General features: G+C 34.1%; 1 protein-coding gene across 1 annotated transcript in view; it reads right to left on the reverse strand.

The window, feature by feature from the left end:
- LRP1B (LDL receptor related protein 1B) overlaps positions 1-20,918 on the reverse strand; it is a 1,704,605-nt gene that overhangs the window by 117,105 nt on the left and 1,566,582 nt on the right. Inside the window, exons 69-75 of the mRNA XM_054723549.1 lie at positions 19,948-20,077; positions 17,553-17,659; positions 17,083-17,215; positions 10,485-10,607; positions 5,665-5,790; positions 4,816-4,953; positions 2,969-3,103 (exon numbers count right to left, since the gene is read on the reverse strand). Of these exons, the coding sequence (XP_054579524.1) occupies positions 2,969-3,103; positions 4,816-4,953; positions 5,665-5,790; positions 10,485-10,607; positions 17,083-17,215; positions 17,553-17,659; positions 19,948-20,077 (892 nt within the window). The remainder of the gene's footprint in view (positions 1-2,968; positions 3,104-4,815; positions 4,954-5,664; positions 5,791-10,484; positions 10,608-17,082; positions 17,216-17,552; positions 17,660-19,947; positions 20,078-20,918) is intronic.

Consider the following 20,918-nt stretch of genomic DNA (forward strand, 5'->3'; position numbering starts at 1 on the left):
GGTTTCCTTTTAAGCTTGTTTCTAATTACCTAACTATATCTTTGCACATATCATATATTGTTCCTTTGTCCCATAATGTCCTTTCCACTTCAATGCAAATAATTTCTACTTCTTTCTCAAGATCCACCTAATGTGAAGCCTTCCTTCATTTCCATCAACATACAATAGTGACTATCCATCCCAAAGTTTCTGTGCTCTGCTGTTTTAATATTTTTCTCTTACAGTATTGTTCACACTATATTTCAGGTATGTTCTTATATATTCATATCCCCTACTTGACTATCAGTCCTTCAGGGCATAATTTATGATTTATTCATTTTATATTGACAGCATTTTGCACAATGCCTGGAAAAGAATGAAGATATGGATATATCTCTAATATACCTCTAGTTTCATATATATGAAGTGACTATATAACAAGAATGGCTATGTGGAACAAACAAACAAAAACTGGGTGCCTATGTAAATAAATAAATACATACATACATACATATCATAAGTAATAAATCAATCAATCACAGGCAATATTCTGTGGTTTAGCACCTGCCTTTGATTTTAATGGTTTAAGCAAGGCCAGGATTGACATCAACTGATTATGGTGAATTATCTACTTTCTCCTTTCTCTTTTTTTGCTTTCAATCAGCCTAATTCCTTGGTTCCTTTTATCACATGTAGTTATCCTAATTATGTAACAAATCTGTGATATGAGTCCTCCCCTTGAATTAGAGAACTTAAGGATAATCATAGTAATATTTATCATTTGGTTAGCACTCAACAGTGTTCCAAAGGTTCGTGGTAGTGGCACTTATAAATGACAGTGCCCAGGCTTACTCCCGGGCTTTCTGATGCTGTTGTCTGTATTATGATACTTTGAGGAGAACTTAAGCACTCTCATGACAACTCATTCTATGTTTGAAATGTAGGGAAATGAGATAAATAAAATGTTATCAGCACTTAATCACTGAAGATTTATTACTATAAATATTTTTATTTGTTTGGCACCTGTGATTTTAAATAGTAAGTTACTTGAGACTACAGTTTTCCTTTTACAGGAAATCAAAATATGCAAAAATGTGCTTGATTTAAGAAAGCTTCAGTTCCCTCACATGGCCCTGCAGCATTTTTCTTCATCTCTACAAAAATGCCTGTTTCATGAGCTTTGGAAGCAGACAGAGGGATCCCACACATGGCCGATGTCTAGAATAGTGCCTTGCACACAGCCATTGTCATTCCATTTCTACTGCTATTGTGCTATCCTTGTTATTTCTTTGACAAGGGGTGGGGAATGTCTGGCTCATGGATCTCGTAGAAGGCCCTTGAAATCACTTGGTCTGGCCCTGCTAATGCATTGGGGATGAATTAATTAAATGTTTGACCACATATAGAGGGATGGTTTTTAAGTTGATAATTTTGTATGCCCCAGAAATGATGTTATAGAATATCCAAATGGCCCTTGGCAGGAAAAAGGTTCCCCATCCTTCCTTTAGATATTCCAATTGAAGAGTTTTGGCTTTGACATCAAATAACCATTTCTTGAGCTATTTTTGGAGCCACATAAAGAAAGAGCACAAAATTTAAATTATTTTGATTACAAATCAAGGTAATGTCTATCCCCTCCTTCACACCAAGTCAAACTGCTTTTCCTTAGGTTAAATCTTCATTTATCAAATAAAGATGCAAATTTTATTGGGGTTAAAATGTTACTCATTTGCACAACAAAAGTTTGAGAGGATCCATAGCAATTTAAATCAGACTATAACTTGCAGGTTATATTTGTCATTAAATATAACTAAAAATAAGGAAATTTTTTCAGAATAGGATTTCTAAATTTGTAAGTATATACAAGAAACACAGCCCAAATAAATATGAACTAATTAATGTTACTTGATATTAAAATCTTGAAGAGATTTTGTGCTTATAATGTGTGTTTATGTACAATGATAGATGGTTTCTAAAAAGCAAGAAATATTCTAGCCTTGAGAAATAATTTGCTTTCTTGTTAAAAGAAAGGAAGAAGTTGCCAGTTTTCAGTATTCCATGTTGATGGAGAAATAACATGTCATGAAAAATCCAAACAAGTATATAACTCAAATTTTACACAAACATGACATGGTTACACTTTTTTCCCTTTGGACTGAGTTTAATTATTTCAATAATTCCATTTTGATTGACATTATTTAACTGCCCCCCCCCCCCTTTTAACCCAAGAATAACATAGACAGTAGTAAAGGAAGCTGGTAGGTGAAAGCATTTTAAGATTTGAATTCATCCTGGATAAGCCAGGCAGATGATTTAGGTTTGGCTTTAATCACAATAATATCAATTTTAATGAAGAAACTTGCAGAAAGTGCATATAATATTTCATGACTCTATAGTTAAAGCCCTGATTTAAATTATATTTACATATAACTTACTATGAGATTCTGCCTATCCTACATGCTCAATTTTTAAATGATCTCAAGTAAGCTGACAGAGATTTATTTAAATCCTGTCTTTGAATTTTAAAAGACACCTCTTGGCAATACAAAGTACACGGTGTTAGGACAAAAGCCCACACTTCTCTAAAAGTGAATTGCCTATTGCATTACTGAAAGTGCCAGAACTGAAAAGAAATGGGTTATCATAAGCATGCTCTTTCATGAAGTGCCTTTAATTCTGCAATGGTTCCTGAACCAGCAATTCCATTACTTGCATTTCAAAACAGAATTGTAACACCACTATTGAAATTCCTGGAGGTCTGAATCAGCTACAGACAAGGCTCTGTAGCCTCAGAAATGATTAGCTTAGCAGTAAAAACAAACAGGCTCTTGACCCCAGGGACTTTCACTCTCATAAGTAAACTGGTAACCCACAGATACACACCATTTTGATGAAAATCAATCCCCCTGTCATCTTCCAATTTAGCAGCTTTGGGAGTCTTTTATAACCTAAAGATTTAAGAGCCAGCTGTTGAGGAAATGTACTATACCTTCACACTGTCTGTTTTTCATGTTTCTCTGAAATCCAGGCTTACAGCGACAGAAAACAGATGTTTTTATTTGATTACAATATGCATCATCTCCACATGGATTCACATTATCTTCACAGGTATATTCAGTGGGAGCTGGGATTAAAAAATATGATCAAAATTAATATAGCTCTAATTCCTAAAGTAGGAGTTTACTTTTGCTCTTAATTTAAAATTACATGTATTTTTCCCTAGATGACTCTTTTTTAATTAATAAAATTATGGTGTTCTCTCCATATAAGCCCTCTTATCTTTTAAAGGTAAAGAAGAGGATAACAACTGAACTCATTTACATTGAATGTAGTTTAGACCAAACTGCCTGTGGTTTTTATCAAGTTGAACTACTTTCTAAAAGGAAGTCAATAATCAATGATTCTCTTAGATTCAGCAGTCTGTTCCATGCTTCTATGTCTTGGGGTTGGGTGGGTGGGAAGATATTAACCAAAAAATGTATATGCATAACCCATGGACACAGACAATAGGGTGGTGAACACCTGGGTGGGGGCAGGTGGGGGCTAGAAGGGGTCAATGGGGAAATAAAGGGCACATCTGTAATACCTTCAACAATAAGAATAAAATTTAAAAAAGAATAAATGATTCTAATGACAAGCTCTCTGTACAATATTACGATGTATGAGTTCGGCATCCTTCTCTAATAACTAAACATCTCTTAGAAACTACCTAGAGTCGTAGCCATTTATTTCTAAACTAAACTCAGTGTTCAGGGACATAATCATATATACATGTTACTTGAGCAGGTAGGCACAACCAGCAGGTCTTAAACTTTTACAGGGACACATGTGAGGATTGAGTGTGTAACATGTTCCAATGGTCCTGGACTACAATACAGGTTAGGAAGGACTTTGAGTTATATGTAATTCCAAACAAACTTGTTATAATTTCATTGCTTCGTCTCCCATCTAGGAAAACATTTTAGAATGCAATGAAATAAAGACAAAATATTATAGGGATAATATTAAATTATCTCTATGTTGCCTAAACAACTCAAATTATTAAGAAATATGAGAACTTTCATTATCAAAATTGTAAGCATTATTAATCCCCACTACTCTTGAATAGTTTACAATTAATTAAATTACATAAGTGGAATTATACTATGGACGAGCTATGTGGCCGTATCCTATTGTGTATTACTTCATCAACCAGTGAGGAACAACTTAGATGCATAAATAAGAAAATAATAAAAGACTCAAAAGTAGGAAGTATTTAGTGACTTTTATAAGTAACCTTAATTTATGGTCTTAAATTCAATAATTTTCTTAATATAAAAAATCAAATATCGAACATTATCTAAATACAAAATGCTTAATAGTCAAGGTCTAATAACTCAATTACCATAGCACTCTAGTTGAATAAAATAATGATGATCTCTTTAAGAATAATTTGGCAATAGGTTAAAATTTTAAAACATTGATTAAGACCTTTATCATCAGTTAAGAAATATCAATACTTATAAAATTCAAAAAGTATTAACATTACATTTTATAAACTAAAATATTAAGTGACATAGATTTCTTTGCTGAATGTCAAAGACTGTATTTGGATATTGAGTTCTCAGCTTCAGCTCCAACAAAGTCACTCGTAGCAAAATCAGCCTTTCCCACCTCACACTTTCAGATATTAACTTAGTGATGTTCATATTTGCTTTGGTTAAAGCTTAACAAATGGTATTACTTAAGCACATTTTTAACGGCGATATTTTTCTCAGAATAGTAAAATAAATTTGCTCATAATAAAGCAAAAATTGAACTTGTGTGCCACTGCACTTGAACAGAAAAGAAACTCACACATTCTGCAGCCTTGTTCATCTGAACCATCTCCACAGTCATCCAGCTGATCACACTGGAGGTCCATGGGTATGCACTTTTTATTACTGCAAGCAAACTCGTCTTTTTTACAAGGTCTTGCTTTATATGTAAGCTTACCTACAGAGTCATTAAAAATAATTGGTATTTCATCAAAACAAATTTATTGAGATTATAGCATGTCTAAGATTTTACTAAATACTATGAAAACACATGGGTCCACAATCCTTTATTTGAAGCTCTTGGGGCCAAATTTTAAATTTCTGAAATGTTGTTGATTTTTATAACATAACAGTGTATTTACCTTACAGGAATTACTACCATATTTCCACAGGAAAATGGGTGAATATTATCCTGAGTGAGATTTTTTTAAGTACTATAAACTGCCACAGACCAGATCAAGTCAGTATTTGTCACCAATTTTGCCACATACTTCAGTAAAACTTTTGATTTAAGCGTTTTTAATTTCAGAGTTATGAAAAAAGAATTGGGGTGCACATACATACGATCAATATAAGCCCACTCCACCCCAAGATCTTTTACAGAACATTTTTAAACCACTATGTTTTTTCTCTTACACAGTATTTTCCTTAATAAAGTACCCATAAGGAGATTTAGGGTCTAGTGGAGATTCTGGATTAAGTTGCACTGTGCTACTATGCAAAGAAAATGTTAGTGGATTATTTTCTTATTCTGTCAGATAAACAAGTGTCTAAAAAACTACCCTCAGACATACACATGAAACCTTTTTTTTTTTTAAATGAGCTTTAAAATCATTTTATTATTTTATAGCTGTCACGTGATGAATTATTTCACACTAAATGGATTTACCACCACAGTGATCTTCATCTGAGTTGTCCCCACAGTCATCAATCCCATTGCACATTTGTTCGGACTGCAGGCATATTCTGTTATTTCTGCATCTGTGAGGTCTTGTGGGTGGGCAAAGAAATTTGACTGAAAACAAAACAAAAACAAACAAAGCAGCTCCATTGGATACACTGACTTTTGAAGAAATATTCATCTTTTGTCTTTCTTTTAGTTTTTTCTTTCTTTTCAAATCCATAATATAGCTTTTCCGAATATCATTTGTTATGGAAATTGCCTACATGTAGATACTAGGAAAAATGTGTGGTAATAGAAGCTTGTGATCCTAGTTATTTATATTAACTACAGAAGAGAGAGCACAGCTGAAATGTTGAATGAAATAAGAAAAAGAGACAAATTTCATGGTCTCATTTCCAGATGCCTTATCTTAGCCGCCTTCACTTGGTGTACCAAATTAATTTATGCCTTCGGTTTATACAACATGGCAGGACACTTAGCTATCTGAAAGAACAATTTCACACCAAATGGAGCTTCAGCAAGCATATATAACAAGCCCAAAACTGAAAGTAGGCCATTCAGTGTAAAAAAAAAAAAAAAATCTCAATAATACTATAGCTGGGCTTCTTACACTATGTCAAACAAATATATAGTTATGTATTTGAGGCACATAAGATGATCTTAGTTTATTCATCTTTTTTAATATGTTTTTTATTTATTTTAGGAAGAGATAGAGAAACATTGATCAGCTGCCTCCCGCACCCCCCCCCCCCCGCCCCCAACAGGGATTAAACCTGAAACCCTGAAACCCAGGCATGTGCCCTGACTGGGAATCAAACTGGCGTCCCTTCTGTGCATCAACTGAGCCATAATGGCCAGGATAGGCAGTTTATTCATTTTAGTGTGTGTGTGTGTGTGTGTGTGTGTGTGTGTGTGTGTGTGAGTGTGAGAGAGAGAGAGAGAGAGAGAGAGAGAGAGAGAGAGTGTTAAAGAGATACTAATGGTAATGGAAGCCAGGGAATTCTATTTTTGTCCTTTCTATCACTATCTCTTCAAAAGACTTCCACCCATGAAGTAGGAAACATTTATAATGACTTTTCATCCTCATAGAATATTACAGGGTTCTCTCTTTGGTCCCCTCATGTTCTCACTCTTAAATTCTCTGCTTAGACATTTTCATTGACTCTATACCCTCAAGACTTGCAACTTGATATCCAATTATAGCATTTCACAATTAATTATAGAACATTCCCACTGGAATTTTAAATTCAACAAGTTCAAAACTCAATTCCTTCTCTTCTTTCCAAAACTCCCTTCTCCCCAAACATAAGATTTTTCTTATTTCCATACTTCTGTTAGTGGCCTACCATAGCCATTTGTCTGGAATTATTCTAAATGCATTCCTCTCTTGATCTTCATCTGTGATTACTCAACAAGTTCAGATGATATTGTCCCCAAACTTGTCCTCTTCTTTCCATGCATACCAATTATAATCACAATAGTGCAATTCTTTATTATCTCTGACAGGACTGTAGTAGAAACCTAAATGTCTCAGTTTTACTGCCCAACCCAAAATTTTCCAAAAGCCACCAAAACAATCCGCCTATAACATTAATCTAATTATCTCTTCTAGACTTATCTATCACTTTCAGAATAAAATTTGAGATATTTTACATGGCATAATAGACATATCATTACCTTATCCATGCCACTCTTACAGACTTATCTCATCACTCTTAATCTTTGAGTGTGGGAACCCTAATCAGAGTCCACCAGAGGTTCAAAACCAAGTTGCCATACGCAGGAGCAAAAGCAAGGAAACAGCAATCTTACTGCATTCACTGAGCAGGTGTACTTTTCTATATCCCAAATATTGATGTCACTATTTGGCAAGAAGCCTCTTTTGTCTGAATTAGTATAAAGATGTGTTATTGACCAGCCCGGTACGTGGCTATTTTGTTGGGCTGCTTTGTTAGCAAGGGCTCCTGTTGGCTGTGGCTGCTGCTTTGTAAGGCTATTTTGAAGAACTGTTATATCTGATGGCTCCTTGTTAGCAATGGCTACTTGGTCTACAACAAAGTCTCTCTTATGTCCCTACAATGACTTTTCATGTCTCCTCCATCTCAGACCCGGTGTCCATGAAGGTCCAGTTCCTGGCAGAGGACCTGTGCACCCCACAGTTGGCGTAGTCGAGCAGGATCAAGGAGTAAGTACTCCGACATGTAGCAATGCTACTTTATTAGCTCCTTGAATATGCCCTCTCCTCCTTGCTGACCTCCTTGCTTTAACCAAAATCTGTTTGTTAATCTAAGCATAGGTCCTCTCTATAGGTATTTTAGGAATGTCTCTTAAATTGCTCAAACTTCATGTTATTTCATGTTTGAAGATATCCTAGTTTCCTACTACAGCTTCCAGAATTTTATTACCATATTTTCACATTCTATTTTTAAAATATACTAAAAACAAAAACTGCTCATTTGAGGGTCAAGCATTTGATTATATCTCTTTCTTATTGCTATACATCTACCTTCTCCCTATTTTCTAATGCCTTCTTTTGTATTTATTTTCATCTCTGATGACATTACCTTCCATGTTTCATCTCTTAATATACTCATTGGGTAAATACTTATTGATAACTTATTATATGTTGGACACTGTTCCAAGCACTCACTTAGAAACTCAGAAACTTTTGTTCAAATAATCTGAATTTTCTGGCCTTTTTCTCTTTTTAATCATAGTTATCTAAAAAAACCCACAAACTTAGATGAGTAAACCATCTGCTATCCCATGGTCTGCATCTGGGAAGTTCAGGAATGTTGCAGATGATCATATCACAAAGCTAACTGATACAAGAGATATGAATATGTATCAATAGCAGATGGGCCCTGATTACTACTTGAAAATCCTATACATATATCTAGCCATGTCACTCTCTTTCACTTTGCTATAATGATTCAAATTTGCATGCCTTTCAAACTTCCCTTCAGCACCAATCTTCCACAATCTATATATGAATATGCTTCTGACGGCACTCACAAAAAAAGTAGAAATAAAGGGATGGAAAATGTATTATTGTCTAATTAAGTGATTGCACATCTACACAAAGTCAATCAATTCATTCAACTCATTTAAAAAAATTTTAATAATAGAGGAGTCTCTATTCCTATCCAAAACTGATCTTTTTCACCTTTTCTGCAACTCCTTTTCCCCTGACTCTTCAGAAGCCATTCCTTCTTTCTGGAGATAGAATTTTCCTTTAGGCAGAGTTCATCCTATTCTCCCTGCCTTGTCTGTACCTTTACTTAGTTCTACCATTGCCTGAAATATAATGTATGGAAAATATTATTTATGCAAAAAGTATCTCCTTGTAAAAAGGACCATGTGCTCATGTTTTTAAATCCCAATTTTTAGCACAGTCTCCAGCATATAATAGTTTGACTCAATGTTGGTCCCAATGACTGAGGGAATTAAAAAAATATCCAGAGTTTACAAGTTTTCCAGCAGCTGGGTGGCATGTCACTGAGAACAATTTCCTGGCCCTGTAAGTGGTTGCCCCTCCCACCCCCATAGTTAATTAGTTACCAAACATTTCCTTTCACCCACTAGTTTTGTGCTGATGTGAAATAGAGAATAGGAAAAAAAAAAGCATAAGAGGTTCTGGCTTGGTTTTGGTAGATAAACTCATTTCTTTATGCATTATAATTCAGAAACAATGTAATTCCCAGTGATTCTATAGAATTGACTCTGTAAGGTTATGTAAAAACTTGAAATGGAGATTTAGCTATATCTCTCATCAGTTGTAGCTACAAAGAACACTCTCCAAGCTTTAAATCCTTTAAAAAATAATGTTGCCTACTTATTTTGGATTTTTTTTATTTAACTGTAACAGTTGTTAATGTCATTATTTATTTTAAAAAAATACTGGTCTTACTTGACACACCAAATAGAACAAAGAATTTAAGCACATACATCTGTGCTCTGTATTCTTTAACTCGCTAAATGTGCTATTAAGTTATATCTGAATTAGTAGTTTCTCTAAATTGGAAATGAAATTACCTTTCTTTCTGAGATTAGATACAAAGAATGAAAAGAGGGACTAAAATGTTTACCAAATATAATAAAACCTTTATGTTAAAGATCTAAAATTGTACATTTGTAGTTTTAGGTTGCATAAGCACTCTTCTGACAAATATCAGTCAAAAGTAACTTGAATTTGAAGAATCATTAAAGTTATTTAAGATTTTTAGATTTAAATATTAAATAGCTCCTATTTCACTTATCTGTGTAACATGTGTATGGTATGTCTAAACAGAGATATCTATATATAGATTTATCCAGATAGATATAAATATAGATAGATAAAGATATACTAGATATGGCTCTCCTGTCTTTCAACAACTTCAGCCTCAGTAGTGGGGGCCATGTAAAACTACATAATTTTATTATTCACATTTTTTCCATGTACTTATCTGCCAAAAAAAGTTGTTTTAGACTAAAGTACCAATTTGATATGATGCTAAATTCCTTATATGAACCGTACTCAATTCCAAAGGTCAACTACTCTAAATCCTCTCAGACAGACCACATCTATCTTGTGAACAGTGTTGACATGTGAAAGTTCAGATTTAAGAGGGCTCTCCATAAAGTCATAAACTCTGAACAGGATAATCTCTTGTTACTTGAACAAAAGCTATATCTGTGGTTACACTTTATCTACCTAACCCCAGGGCAGCAGGATTTGTGGGTCCCTTCACCACTTCACTGATTCATGCCGGTGCATTAGATCAGGAGATGAGAGAGAAATCTAGAGCCGCGAAATGCCTCACCACACAAGTCTGGGGCTTCGTCAGAGTTGTCACCACAGTCGTCCTCTCCATCGCACACCCAGAAATGGAGTTTGCAAAGGGAATTATTGCAGAGGAACTCATCTGCTCTACATATATTTCCTCCTTTATTAAAAAAAAAACACACACAAATATAAAGATATAACATAATTAAAGCCAGTCAGCATAACATGTATTCTGCTAATTCTTAGCACAGATTGTAGTTTCTCAGTTCTTTATTTTTTTCTATCTAATATGAGGTGTCCAAACTATTTTTTAAAAAGGTATTCAAGCCTAACCAATGGACACAGGCAACATGGGGGTGAGGGCATGAGTAGGGGGAGTGGAGAGGGAATGGGGCAGTAAGGACCCATGTGTAATGTAATAACTTAATCAATAAAGAAAAAACATTGTAAAAAAGGATTAAAAGAAAAAAGGTATTCATGGTTTACTTTTCAAAACAATCTGATATTACCCTTATGTATGTCATAATTTCTTTAAAAATACTAATATCTGGTCACAGAAAGTTTTCTCAAATCTAAATTATATTCCTTTTTATATATTTTTATGTTATTGAGCATAAGAAAACAGATTTTTAAATGGTATTAACTTTCATTATTAAAAACTATTGTTCTGAAAAGAAAAGACACAGAAAAGGAGATAATTTAGCTGTATCTAGAAACTGACAAACTAAATCACCGAAAACAGATTAACCAGTAAAAAGGTTGTGTTGTCATAGAAAAATAGTTTTATATAGAAATAAATCATTGGAAATGTGTTGAAATATTAGTGTTATCCTTATGATAATTATGCAATAAAGTACTCTATTTTTAATTTTTAAAATATTTTCCTTTTTTGCAATTAAATAGAAAGCATTGAGACTATAAGGATATTCTGACTCAAAATTAAGTACATTTGCCACATGCAAAGGACCCAAAGTACTAATAAATTTTGGTTATATGTCTATGTATGTAGTAATACCTAGTAGAAACCGCAATGGTTGGGGAGTTAGGAACTTCCATTGTTTGGCTTTGGACAAGTCCATTAATTTCTCTGGGACTCAATGTCTTCATATGTTACAAAAGAGATATGGTTAAAGTAATTTATAAGTTCATATTTGCAAGTTATGCATGGGGAAACAACACAAAGATACTTACTGAGAATTTAGAATTAAGATTAATTTTTCTCAGAGAAATACTTTACCTATTAAACCTCATACATAAGAAACATAGCTTATAAGCTGTCTAAATTTGATGATTGAAGGTATTAACATATTTTTAAAAGGTTATCCTCATTTAGACATGGGGCTGGGGAATAATAGTGATCATCCTTGCAAGCCTACAAAATGCCTAGGATGAAGCATTGTTCAGCTTGTGGATGCTCTGGAATGAATAATGAGCCTAGGCTTGTTCTGAGTTTTGACTTGACACAAATCTCTAATAATTCACTTCCAGTAGCAAAGATTTAATTTAGGAAATTACAGAATCAGATTTGAATTTTTATAATGATAATTCTAGCTACAGAGTGGAGAACTTGGAAACCAAGATAGGGAGGGATAAAGCCAAGATTGGAGGGAAAAAATGAAGAGGGGTTGCAGCAACCCAGAAAATAACTGATAGTAACTTGACTTAGAGTAGCTACATGTGAGAGAGTAATTGATATTATGAGTTCTTTGAGAATCCAGAAAGTGTGAAAATTTTAATATTTATAGCAAAATAAAAAGAATATCCTTAGACTGGAGGGGAGACAAGTCTTCCATTTTAATAGAAGGGAGGAAGAATGGATGATTACAGCTATGGGTGGCTTTGTTAATTTGATGGTCAGATGTTTAAAGAAGCTCAAAATTTATTATTGCTATGAAGTAGAAGGTGAGAAAGTCAACTTATTAAAAATCTGACATGCATAATGGTAGAGAGAGATGATTAAAGAAATCTTAGAATCTTAGATAGTTGAAATTGAGAACAAGAATGCATAGTGATATGAATCAGAACAGTTGTAAGATTGTCTGGGGGAAAATCTCAACAGAACTGTACAGCTTAAATTGGCATTTCTAAGGACTAACAAACTCGACTAACAAACTCTAAGATACAGATAAAGGCAGGTCCTGGTCGAGAACACCAAGGTGAATAGTACCATGTGAGACCTCTGAGAGTATAGTGTCTGGCACTGGGATGCCCCTTTCTTTCAAACTCTGCAATTTTTAGCTCTAAAATTCCCTAACTCTAAGAATAATCTAAATTACTAAAACCCATGCAAAAAAATGACCATTTACCAATTCTGTCTGACAACAATAAAAAGGTAAATTGTACAGACTTCAGTTCTAAAAAAAATTTAAGATGACTGTTGGCTTAATTCAATAACAAAATTCATAGAATATAAAAAAAGGTTGTATTCTTCCATAATAAGATTCTAATGATTAAATCTCATTGCATGTTCCAATGTACAATGAATTAAATTTAAAAAAATTGTGAACTCGATATCCTCTAATTATTTCAGAAAACTCTATTTGTAGCACATCAGTATTGTGGAAAGGAAAAAATGAGTTCACTAAAGTATAATATTAGATAACATTATAATTTTCCCAAGGGGAGTGTTGGATGTGCCACTCTTTTATTAAAAAGAAGAGACATAAAAATGAAATCATAATTGTAACAGAAAGGCAAAAGTTTTGTGATAACTTACTAAAGGCTTCCTATTGTACCATAAAGAATTTGCATTTCAAAAAATGCACCATGGTGACTACCATGGCATTTTAAAAGCTTCTATAACTTAAAAGCTTATTTTGAACTAGCATGAAGCACATAGAAATAACAACAACAAAAAAGTATATTTTAAAAGAGATTATCTGAATTAAAATATCAGTTTCCTAGTCATGTTCTTGATCAGCTCAACAGGAGATTATTAGAAAATAGAAAGTATGTATTAATTAACAACTTATGTCTAAATATATATAAGGGAGCCCTTGGCAGGTTCATAAAAATCTGAACAAGTGCGTCACTAACAGAAAGTAAGCATCTAGAATTCTCATCTCAATTTGGGCTGACAGAAAGTTTAATATACAATAATATTTTGTAATTTACATTAGTAGCTTACATATTTTAAGGTGATGATTACTAAAAAGAACAACTCTCAATCTTTTCCACTGAAATTGCTATAAGGCATAAAGTTTGGGAGCTCAGGGCAAAGCAAATACCAAGTTTCCTTGAGGCAACATGTTTTACCTTTTAAAATATAAATGTTGTTTCTAATTCCATAGCATTGTGGATTTTAGTTTTCCTAAAGTAAACCAGTAAAACTAATTCACTTAGAAGATTATTCCATGCTTATCCAGCCCCCAACTCTTAGCCCCTGTCAGCTCATAGTTCCAGATTTGAGATGAATGAAAGCTGGATTTAGCAGCAGAGGAGTGAATTCTGGAATTCTGTTTCCTTAATGCCTCCATGTACACTTACCCAAACCTAAACCACTTCCTAGAAATAAATTAAATACTAGAAATCTGAACTTGGTCACATCTTAAAGTACATCCATACAGGTTCAAATGCTTTATCCACCAAGATACTTCATTGGAATTTAATTATGTAGCAGAAAAAAAAAAAAAACCTCAAAGAAAAGTTAAAGGCATGACTAGGGAAGGGAGGGAAGCTTTGACACATTTGTAAATGATTGAATTAAAGATTCTCAATTCTTTAATTCAATAAGCTTAAACATTTAGTAGAATACTTTTAAATTTGGAAGATCCCTCAGATGTGAAATGCTATAATGTTCAAATTTTTATGTAACATTTGACTTTCTAACCTGAGTGCTATTGTTCAAACAGTTTTTATGAAATCCAATATTTAAAAATTAGATTAATCCTTATAAGATTGTTCTCTTCACTCTTGTACCCCCCTCATTCACTCTCCAGATAATCCTACAGTTCTTAGGGACATTTCCTTGTGGTTGGGTCTGATATCATGGGGAAAAAAAAATGAGCACAGAAAGTTTCATGGAGATAAGAAATGAAACTAGAGGGTCGGACCTGCATTACCACCATTTGTCCACCATCCAGAACTGAAATATCATTGCTGACATGTACACATAAGGAACTGATTGACATTGAAATTGGGACTCAAAAGAACTTTTGGCCCAGAAAGAAACTCACTACAGACTGATTCATTTGCCTCTCAGCATAATCATTATTGCTTCTCATTTTCGGTTCTTATAAGTGTATTTCTAGTAGCACATGATCTCACTCATCTAGGTGAAATAATGAACAACATAAAATGATGAACAAAAACAGATCCAGAGACGGAGAAGCATCGATAAGACTTCCAAACCTCAGAGGGAACGTAGGGGAGGGTGGGGGGAAAGGGGGAGAGATCAACCAAAGGACTTGTATGCATGCATATAAGCCTAACCAGTGGTCACAGACAACAGCGGGTAGGGGGTATGCGTGGGGAGGGGTTTGGGATGGGAATGGGGGGATGAGGACAAATATGTGATACCTTAATCAATAAAGAAATTAAAAGAAAAACAAATGAAACTAGATTCCCATTTTGGTAAATTATCTGTGATATTATACAGTACAAAATTATCACTCTCTCCAATTTATATTTTTAAAAAGAAGATTCCTTAAAAGCATTGGAAAACTTAATATTAAAACCAGGTTCTAGTATAAATCTTCAATTCCTTGTGGTTCCTAAACTGCTAAACTGTCCCTCACCTCTATGACTTTGTACATAATATCATGACTTGAAATGTATTTCCTCATTCTGTTTGCATATGCAATTGTTGACATCAAGAAACTCACATTTCAACAGGGGATGCATTCAAATGATACAGAAATAATTATATTAGAAGGAAGAATGAATTAATAGGAATGTGACCAAAGAGTGGCTGGGGAAACTCCAAAAAAAGACTGTAATTGGGTTGAAGACAGTGGTAATTGAGATGGACTTGAAAGGACAGATATAATTTTTATTGGCAGAGTTATTAAGATGGTGAAAATAGCAGAAGAATCAGGGAAGATGCTGAAAAGTATGTGGATGTTTAGAATATTTCCCATTTGGAAATATTGACTATTTCCAGTTTGGCTAGGATATATTATACGTAAAAAGAAATAATAGAATATAAGATGGGAGAGATAAAACGGGACCCTTCTTATGAAAATCTGACTGCCAGTTGAGTTATTTGTATGGAACCAGAAAGGAAGAAGACCGAATAAAGATTGGCATAATCTGAGTTACATGTAAAGATCATGAACCCGGTAGCACTGAGTAGGATGTATTGGAGACCAGTTAGGTAGTATTGCATGAGTCCAGGCAAGAAGCAATGGGAGAAAGAAACACACTGTTATGAAATGGAAGAAAGATGAATAACTTAATTTTTTCTCTAAAGTCTTCACATAAAAGACTGCATAAGATTGTGTCAGACTGTCCACACAGCTTTCTGGCTCTAGAGTGACCAGTTATAGAAAGTGAATGAGAAATTAAAGTAGAGACAGCTGCTATAGGAGTTTAACCTTTTATGGCTCTCTGTAACGCATTGCAGATTCCCAATGAGAGCTAGGCTTTCTTCTGCTGAATATAATACTTGATCAGGTTCTAGGATGGAGATATGAGCAAATCATAAAGGTTTGAACTAATATTAGAGAAAGCAGAAGAATTTATTTCTCAAATGAATAGATATTTATAGAAGTAAATCATTTAGTACATTTATACTCTACAAATCCTGAGTGTCTGTTTTAATGCCTTACAACCTATATTGATATCTGATATTATCTGATGATGATGTTCCAAGTATTCTGAAAAATAAAGTCCATTGAGAGACTTCTGTGAGCAGGTTAAAGAAGACGTCATTTAATAACATATTTAGCATTACAAAAATAGTAAGACTTATGTAATTTATGGCCATTATAAGCTTACCACACAATTTTTTTTTCTTTTCATTTCATTAATTCTAAAGTAGTAATAATCACTGATTTTATTGTGGTAACTTACAACTAAAAGCTGTTATCTGTCACAAAATATCTTCACATAGCTGGAAAATAATTTAGTACAAAATTCAAAGTTGTCTTCCAGACTGACAAAAAGTGTAGGCAATTTTTTCAACCACACGTCAAGAGGAAATCTTGGGCACAACCTAGTATATCCTATATAGATCTAGCATATTAATATGTGTAATATAGTAATGTAGTAGTATGTTATTTTTATTCATTCAGAATAAGGCAAGCAATGTGGTAGACAAATATACTCTGAAAATGCTTTTGTAATCATGGCTTTAGCTGCTATGTTCCCTGTGTTCTTCTAGTATCTTTATACCTGACCTAGCACCTAGTCCAAAGATGTGCTCATGGCAAGTGCTTGATAGAGACTTGAATTTTGTTGTCATCATTGTACAAAGAATGACACTATACTCTGCCTGAAAATAATCCAGACTTTGCTTATTTAGAACAGGCTATTATGTAATGAAACTAGAAAGAGTAATCAGCATTTAATGATCTTATCCTCAGCCTCTGGCACACTATATATTCTGCACAGTGCCTTAACTGTCATTCTTACTTATGGCATGCACACACACACACACACACACACACACACACACACACACACAGATACCTTACCTCTGTCACAGTTCTCTTCATCACTGCCATCCACACAGTCATGAACTCCATCGCACAGCCATCTAATTGGAACACAGTGGGCTTTATTTCTGCATCGAAACTGATCTTCCTTACATTCAGTCACACAGTCCATCTGTTCCAATACAAATAGGCACTGTAGATTTTATTAATGATAACATACAGTCACAAGCAAAAGAAGCATGCAGCTGACACTACTGGAGATTTACTACACAGTGGGCTTTTTCATTTTGATTGAAGGAATGCAACCTCTGCAAATGACAATGGGGTTTAGTATATAAACAACATTAAAATTCAGGTATTTGTTGAAATTACTGTAGTTAATATACTTGTCCTAGCATTTTAGACAGATAAGAATCAAGATTCTGTCACTTTCCTCTATTTTTATTACATTTGCTTTCCTAAATCTAATTCATGTAATTCAGAGATTTTAATCAAATGATAGATTTTACCTCATCTGAACCATCAGCACAATCATATTCTCCATTACATTTCAAAGATGCTGAAATACATCCTCCGCTGGCACATATATATTCACTTGATGAGCAAGTAGGAGAAGCTGAATATAATTATAAAGTTGAAATTTAGATTCAGTAAAAAGAATGACTGGCTTCATAGAAAAAAACATACAGAAGCATATAAAAATTCATAGTAATGAAAATAGTTCATATTATAGAAACTATATTCAACACTTGATATTAAATATTCATTTAAATGTGTTTTACAATATTACAGGATTGTATCCAATATGCTTCAATAATATAATATTCTGTTCAGTAAGTATTCAACTCCCTAAACTAAAGACAGGAAAAAAAGCCACTATATTGCTCATCCTTTTGATTTTGAAGAGCTAAATAATTTTTTTTATAACTGTAAATAAACTGATGAATAAAACTAGATCCAGAGACAGAGAAGCACTGAACAGACAGTTAAACCTCAGAGAGAAGGCAGGGGAGGATGGGAGGGGGGTAAGAAATCAACCAAAGGACTTATACACATGCATATAAGCATAACAAATGGATGCAGATACTAGGGGGGTGAGGACATATGCTGGAGGGTGGGAATGGCTGGGGGAGGTCAATGGGGGAAAAAGAAGAAATATGTAATACTTTAATCAATAAAGAAAAATTTTTTAATTAAATTATAAATATATATATATATATATATATGAAACCTAAGCAACCCTTACGACCAAAACGACCAGTTGACCAGTCACTATGACATGCAATGACCACCAGGGGGCAGACGCTCAGCACAGGAGCTGCCCCCTGGTGGTCTGTGCGCTCCCATAGGGGGAGTGCCACTCAGCCAGAAGCCAGGCTCACAACTGGCAAGTGCAGCTGTGGCAGCGGGAGCCTCTCCTGACTCCTCGGCAGTGCTACAGAGCAGTGGTGGCAGGTGCAGCAGGCCAGGATGAGCACGAGCAACATGGCGCCCAGCCCCAGTTCAGGCTCCTCCCTGGCTGCCTGTCACTTGGCGCACTGCTACATCCCCCGAGGCTGAGGGAGCCCTCCCCCATGCACGAATCCATGCACCAAGCCTCTGGTTTATAAGATAAAAGCCTTACACTATTTTCAAAACTGTAAATAGGATTTAGTGATCCTTGGGAATGTTAATCCATATATACATTCTATAAAGCTAAAAGTGGAAATTGTGGCATGGTCTCACAGACACTGTAATATGTATTTGATTATGTTGACATAAATGTCATATTGCATAACTTATAAGACTGATTTTTGTTTTGGGGTTTTGAACACAAGTACATGTATACCTAACAGAGTCTATAGAATTTGAAGTATTCCTTTATGACACAAAAAATAAAAATAACAAGTAGATATACTATAAGTTATTACCAGAACTCAATCTAATTAATTGACATCAGAATTATTATAGCTGCTTTTGCTATGGCTTTGAATGTGCTTGCATTCCAACTTCAGGGTTCTTAGCCTTATTTTAGACACTAGGTTGACAAATATACTTACTTTGTGGTCTGAATTGCATATTCCAGGAATGCTCAAAAGCTTTTTCCTTATGTTTTAATTTATTTTAATTGATAATGGTTGTCTAGGATTTGTATTATTGATGAGTCTGAGAAAATGTCTGGATTCAGTAAGAAAAATGATGTGACCAATTAGAGCTATGGATCATGGGCGTGGTACTGAACATGGTAACGTGTGTGCATTGTATCTGCTACTCTTACCTAATCTCTCAAAGTAATGCTTTCATGGTTATACACAGATTATAGTATACTTTCCCTAGTGATTTCTATAATATGTTTTTAAAATAGTTAATTATAAAAATTAAGTTTTTAATAAGCATATTTATAGAGCCATATTTAAGAAATAGAAATATATAAATTGGGTGTGTTTTTCCTATATGCTGGTTCTGCTTCCTAATTTTGTTTTGATTTTAGACCAAGATGTAAACAGAAATAACACACTTATGCTTTTTCTCAGTTGGTATCATGTTGAAATTACTATATCCTATTGCATAATCTTAATTTCCATAATAGAAAACTTAACTTTGGTCATACTTACAGTTTCAACATATTTCATTTTGTTGTCATGAAAAAAAATACCAAATGACGTGGAAAGGTACAGAAACTAAAAAGTCAAATTTTGGGGAGTAATGCTTGGATCTCAAACATAGTAATAATTTTACCTGTTGAAACACTTTCAATACATATGAAGGACACACCAGTAAATCTATATACAGATATTTCAGATTATGTCTAAAATACAGAAATCTGTGCATGAATTTTTCACTGTTTTCTGAATAGCATTGTTCAAATTTAAATTCTATCAGGTTGAAAGATCAGTTAAGTGAATGTCACCTGCATCGTCCTACCTGGATCGCAGTTCTTCTCATCCTCTCCATATTTACAGTCTTCATGGCCATCGCATGTCCATTTTGTTGATATGCACTGACCATTGGAACATCGGAACTGATCTCTGGAACAACTAGTTTCACAATTTCTCTGTGAAAACAACAACACAGATGTAATTAAAACCTAATTATTAGACAAATGTAACCCAAAGACAACTAAACCCTTATGCATGGAAACCTAGAAGTATAGAAATCAAGTTTGCCACATGCAGGGTGGGGGCAAAGTAGATTTACAGTTGTCCATATGAAAAACAATAATACAATTAGTAATAAATAATGATACAAGAATAAACTGTGTTTTGCACATTCACAAGTGTAAACCTCCTTTTGCCCACCCTGTATAAAAAGCTCAGATGGTCATGTGTAACCTCGTGCTACAAAACATAATTATAACCATTTTCCACTTTTCTTTGTGAGTGGTAATAAAACAGAAAAATGAAAATAAAAACAAATGCTTTGACTTCATCCTGCGAATTAAATTGCTCCGAGTGGATTGTTCAGGGCTGATGCAATTTTAATAACTGTAAGGGAGAATGAAGATTGTGAGGGGGAAAAAGGTTAAAGAATTATTTCTAAGGATTACATCCAGTTCATTGGGAGTGGGGTGGGCAGATGGCATGTGAAACAAAAAAGAAACTTAAAGCAAATCTGTTTGGCATTGGCAAATCTTTCCTAGTGTTCTTTCTTTAGCCTTCATCCCATCTTTTCCCTGTACCTACCTGTCTTTTACTATTTGGCTTACTGTTCATAATCCTCTCTCCCAACAATTGTTCGTAAAGTTAACTGTGAAATGAACTGTCACAATTGTCATTTCTGCTAGCTCACATATAGATTTGATTTGGAAGTCAAATAGTAGATATACCTTTGGGGATATTTCAATTCTTTATATGTGATCAATGAAAGGGATCCACTAGAAATTTACCTTCCTTCGG

The sequence above is a fragment of the Eptesicus fuscus genome, chromosome 11, assembly GCF_027574615.1.
Source record: "Eptesicus fuscus isolate TK198812 chromosome 11, DD_ASM_mEF_20220401, whole genome shotgun sequence".
Taxonomy (NCBI): Eukaryota; Metazoa; Chordata; class Mammalia; order Chiroptera; family Vespertilionidae; genus Eptesicus; species Eptesicus fuscus.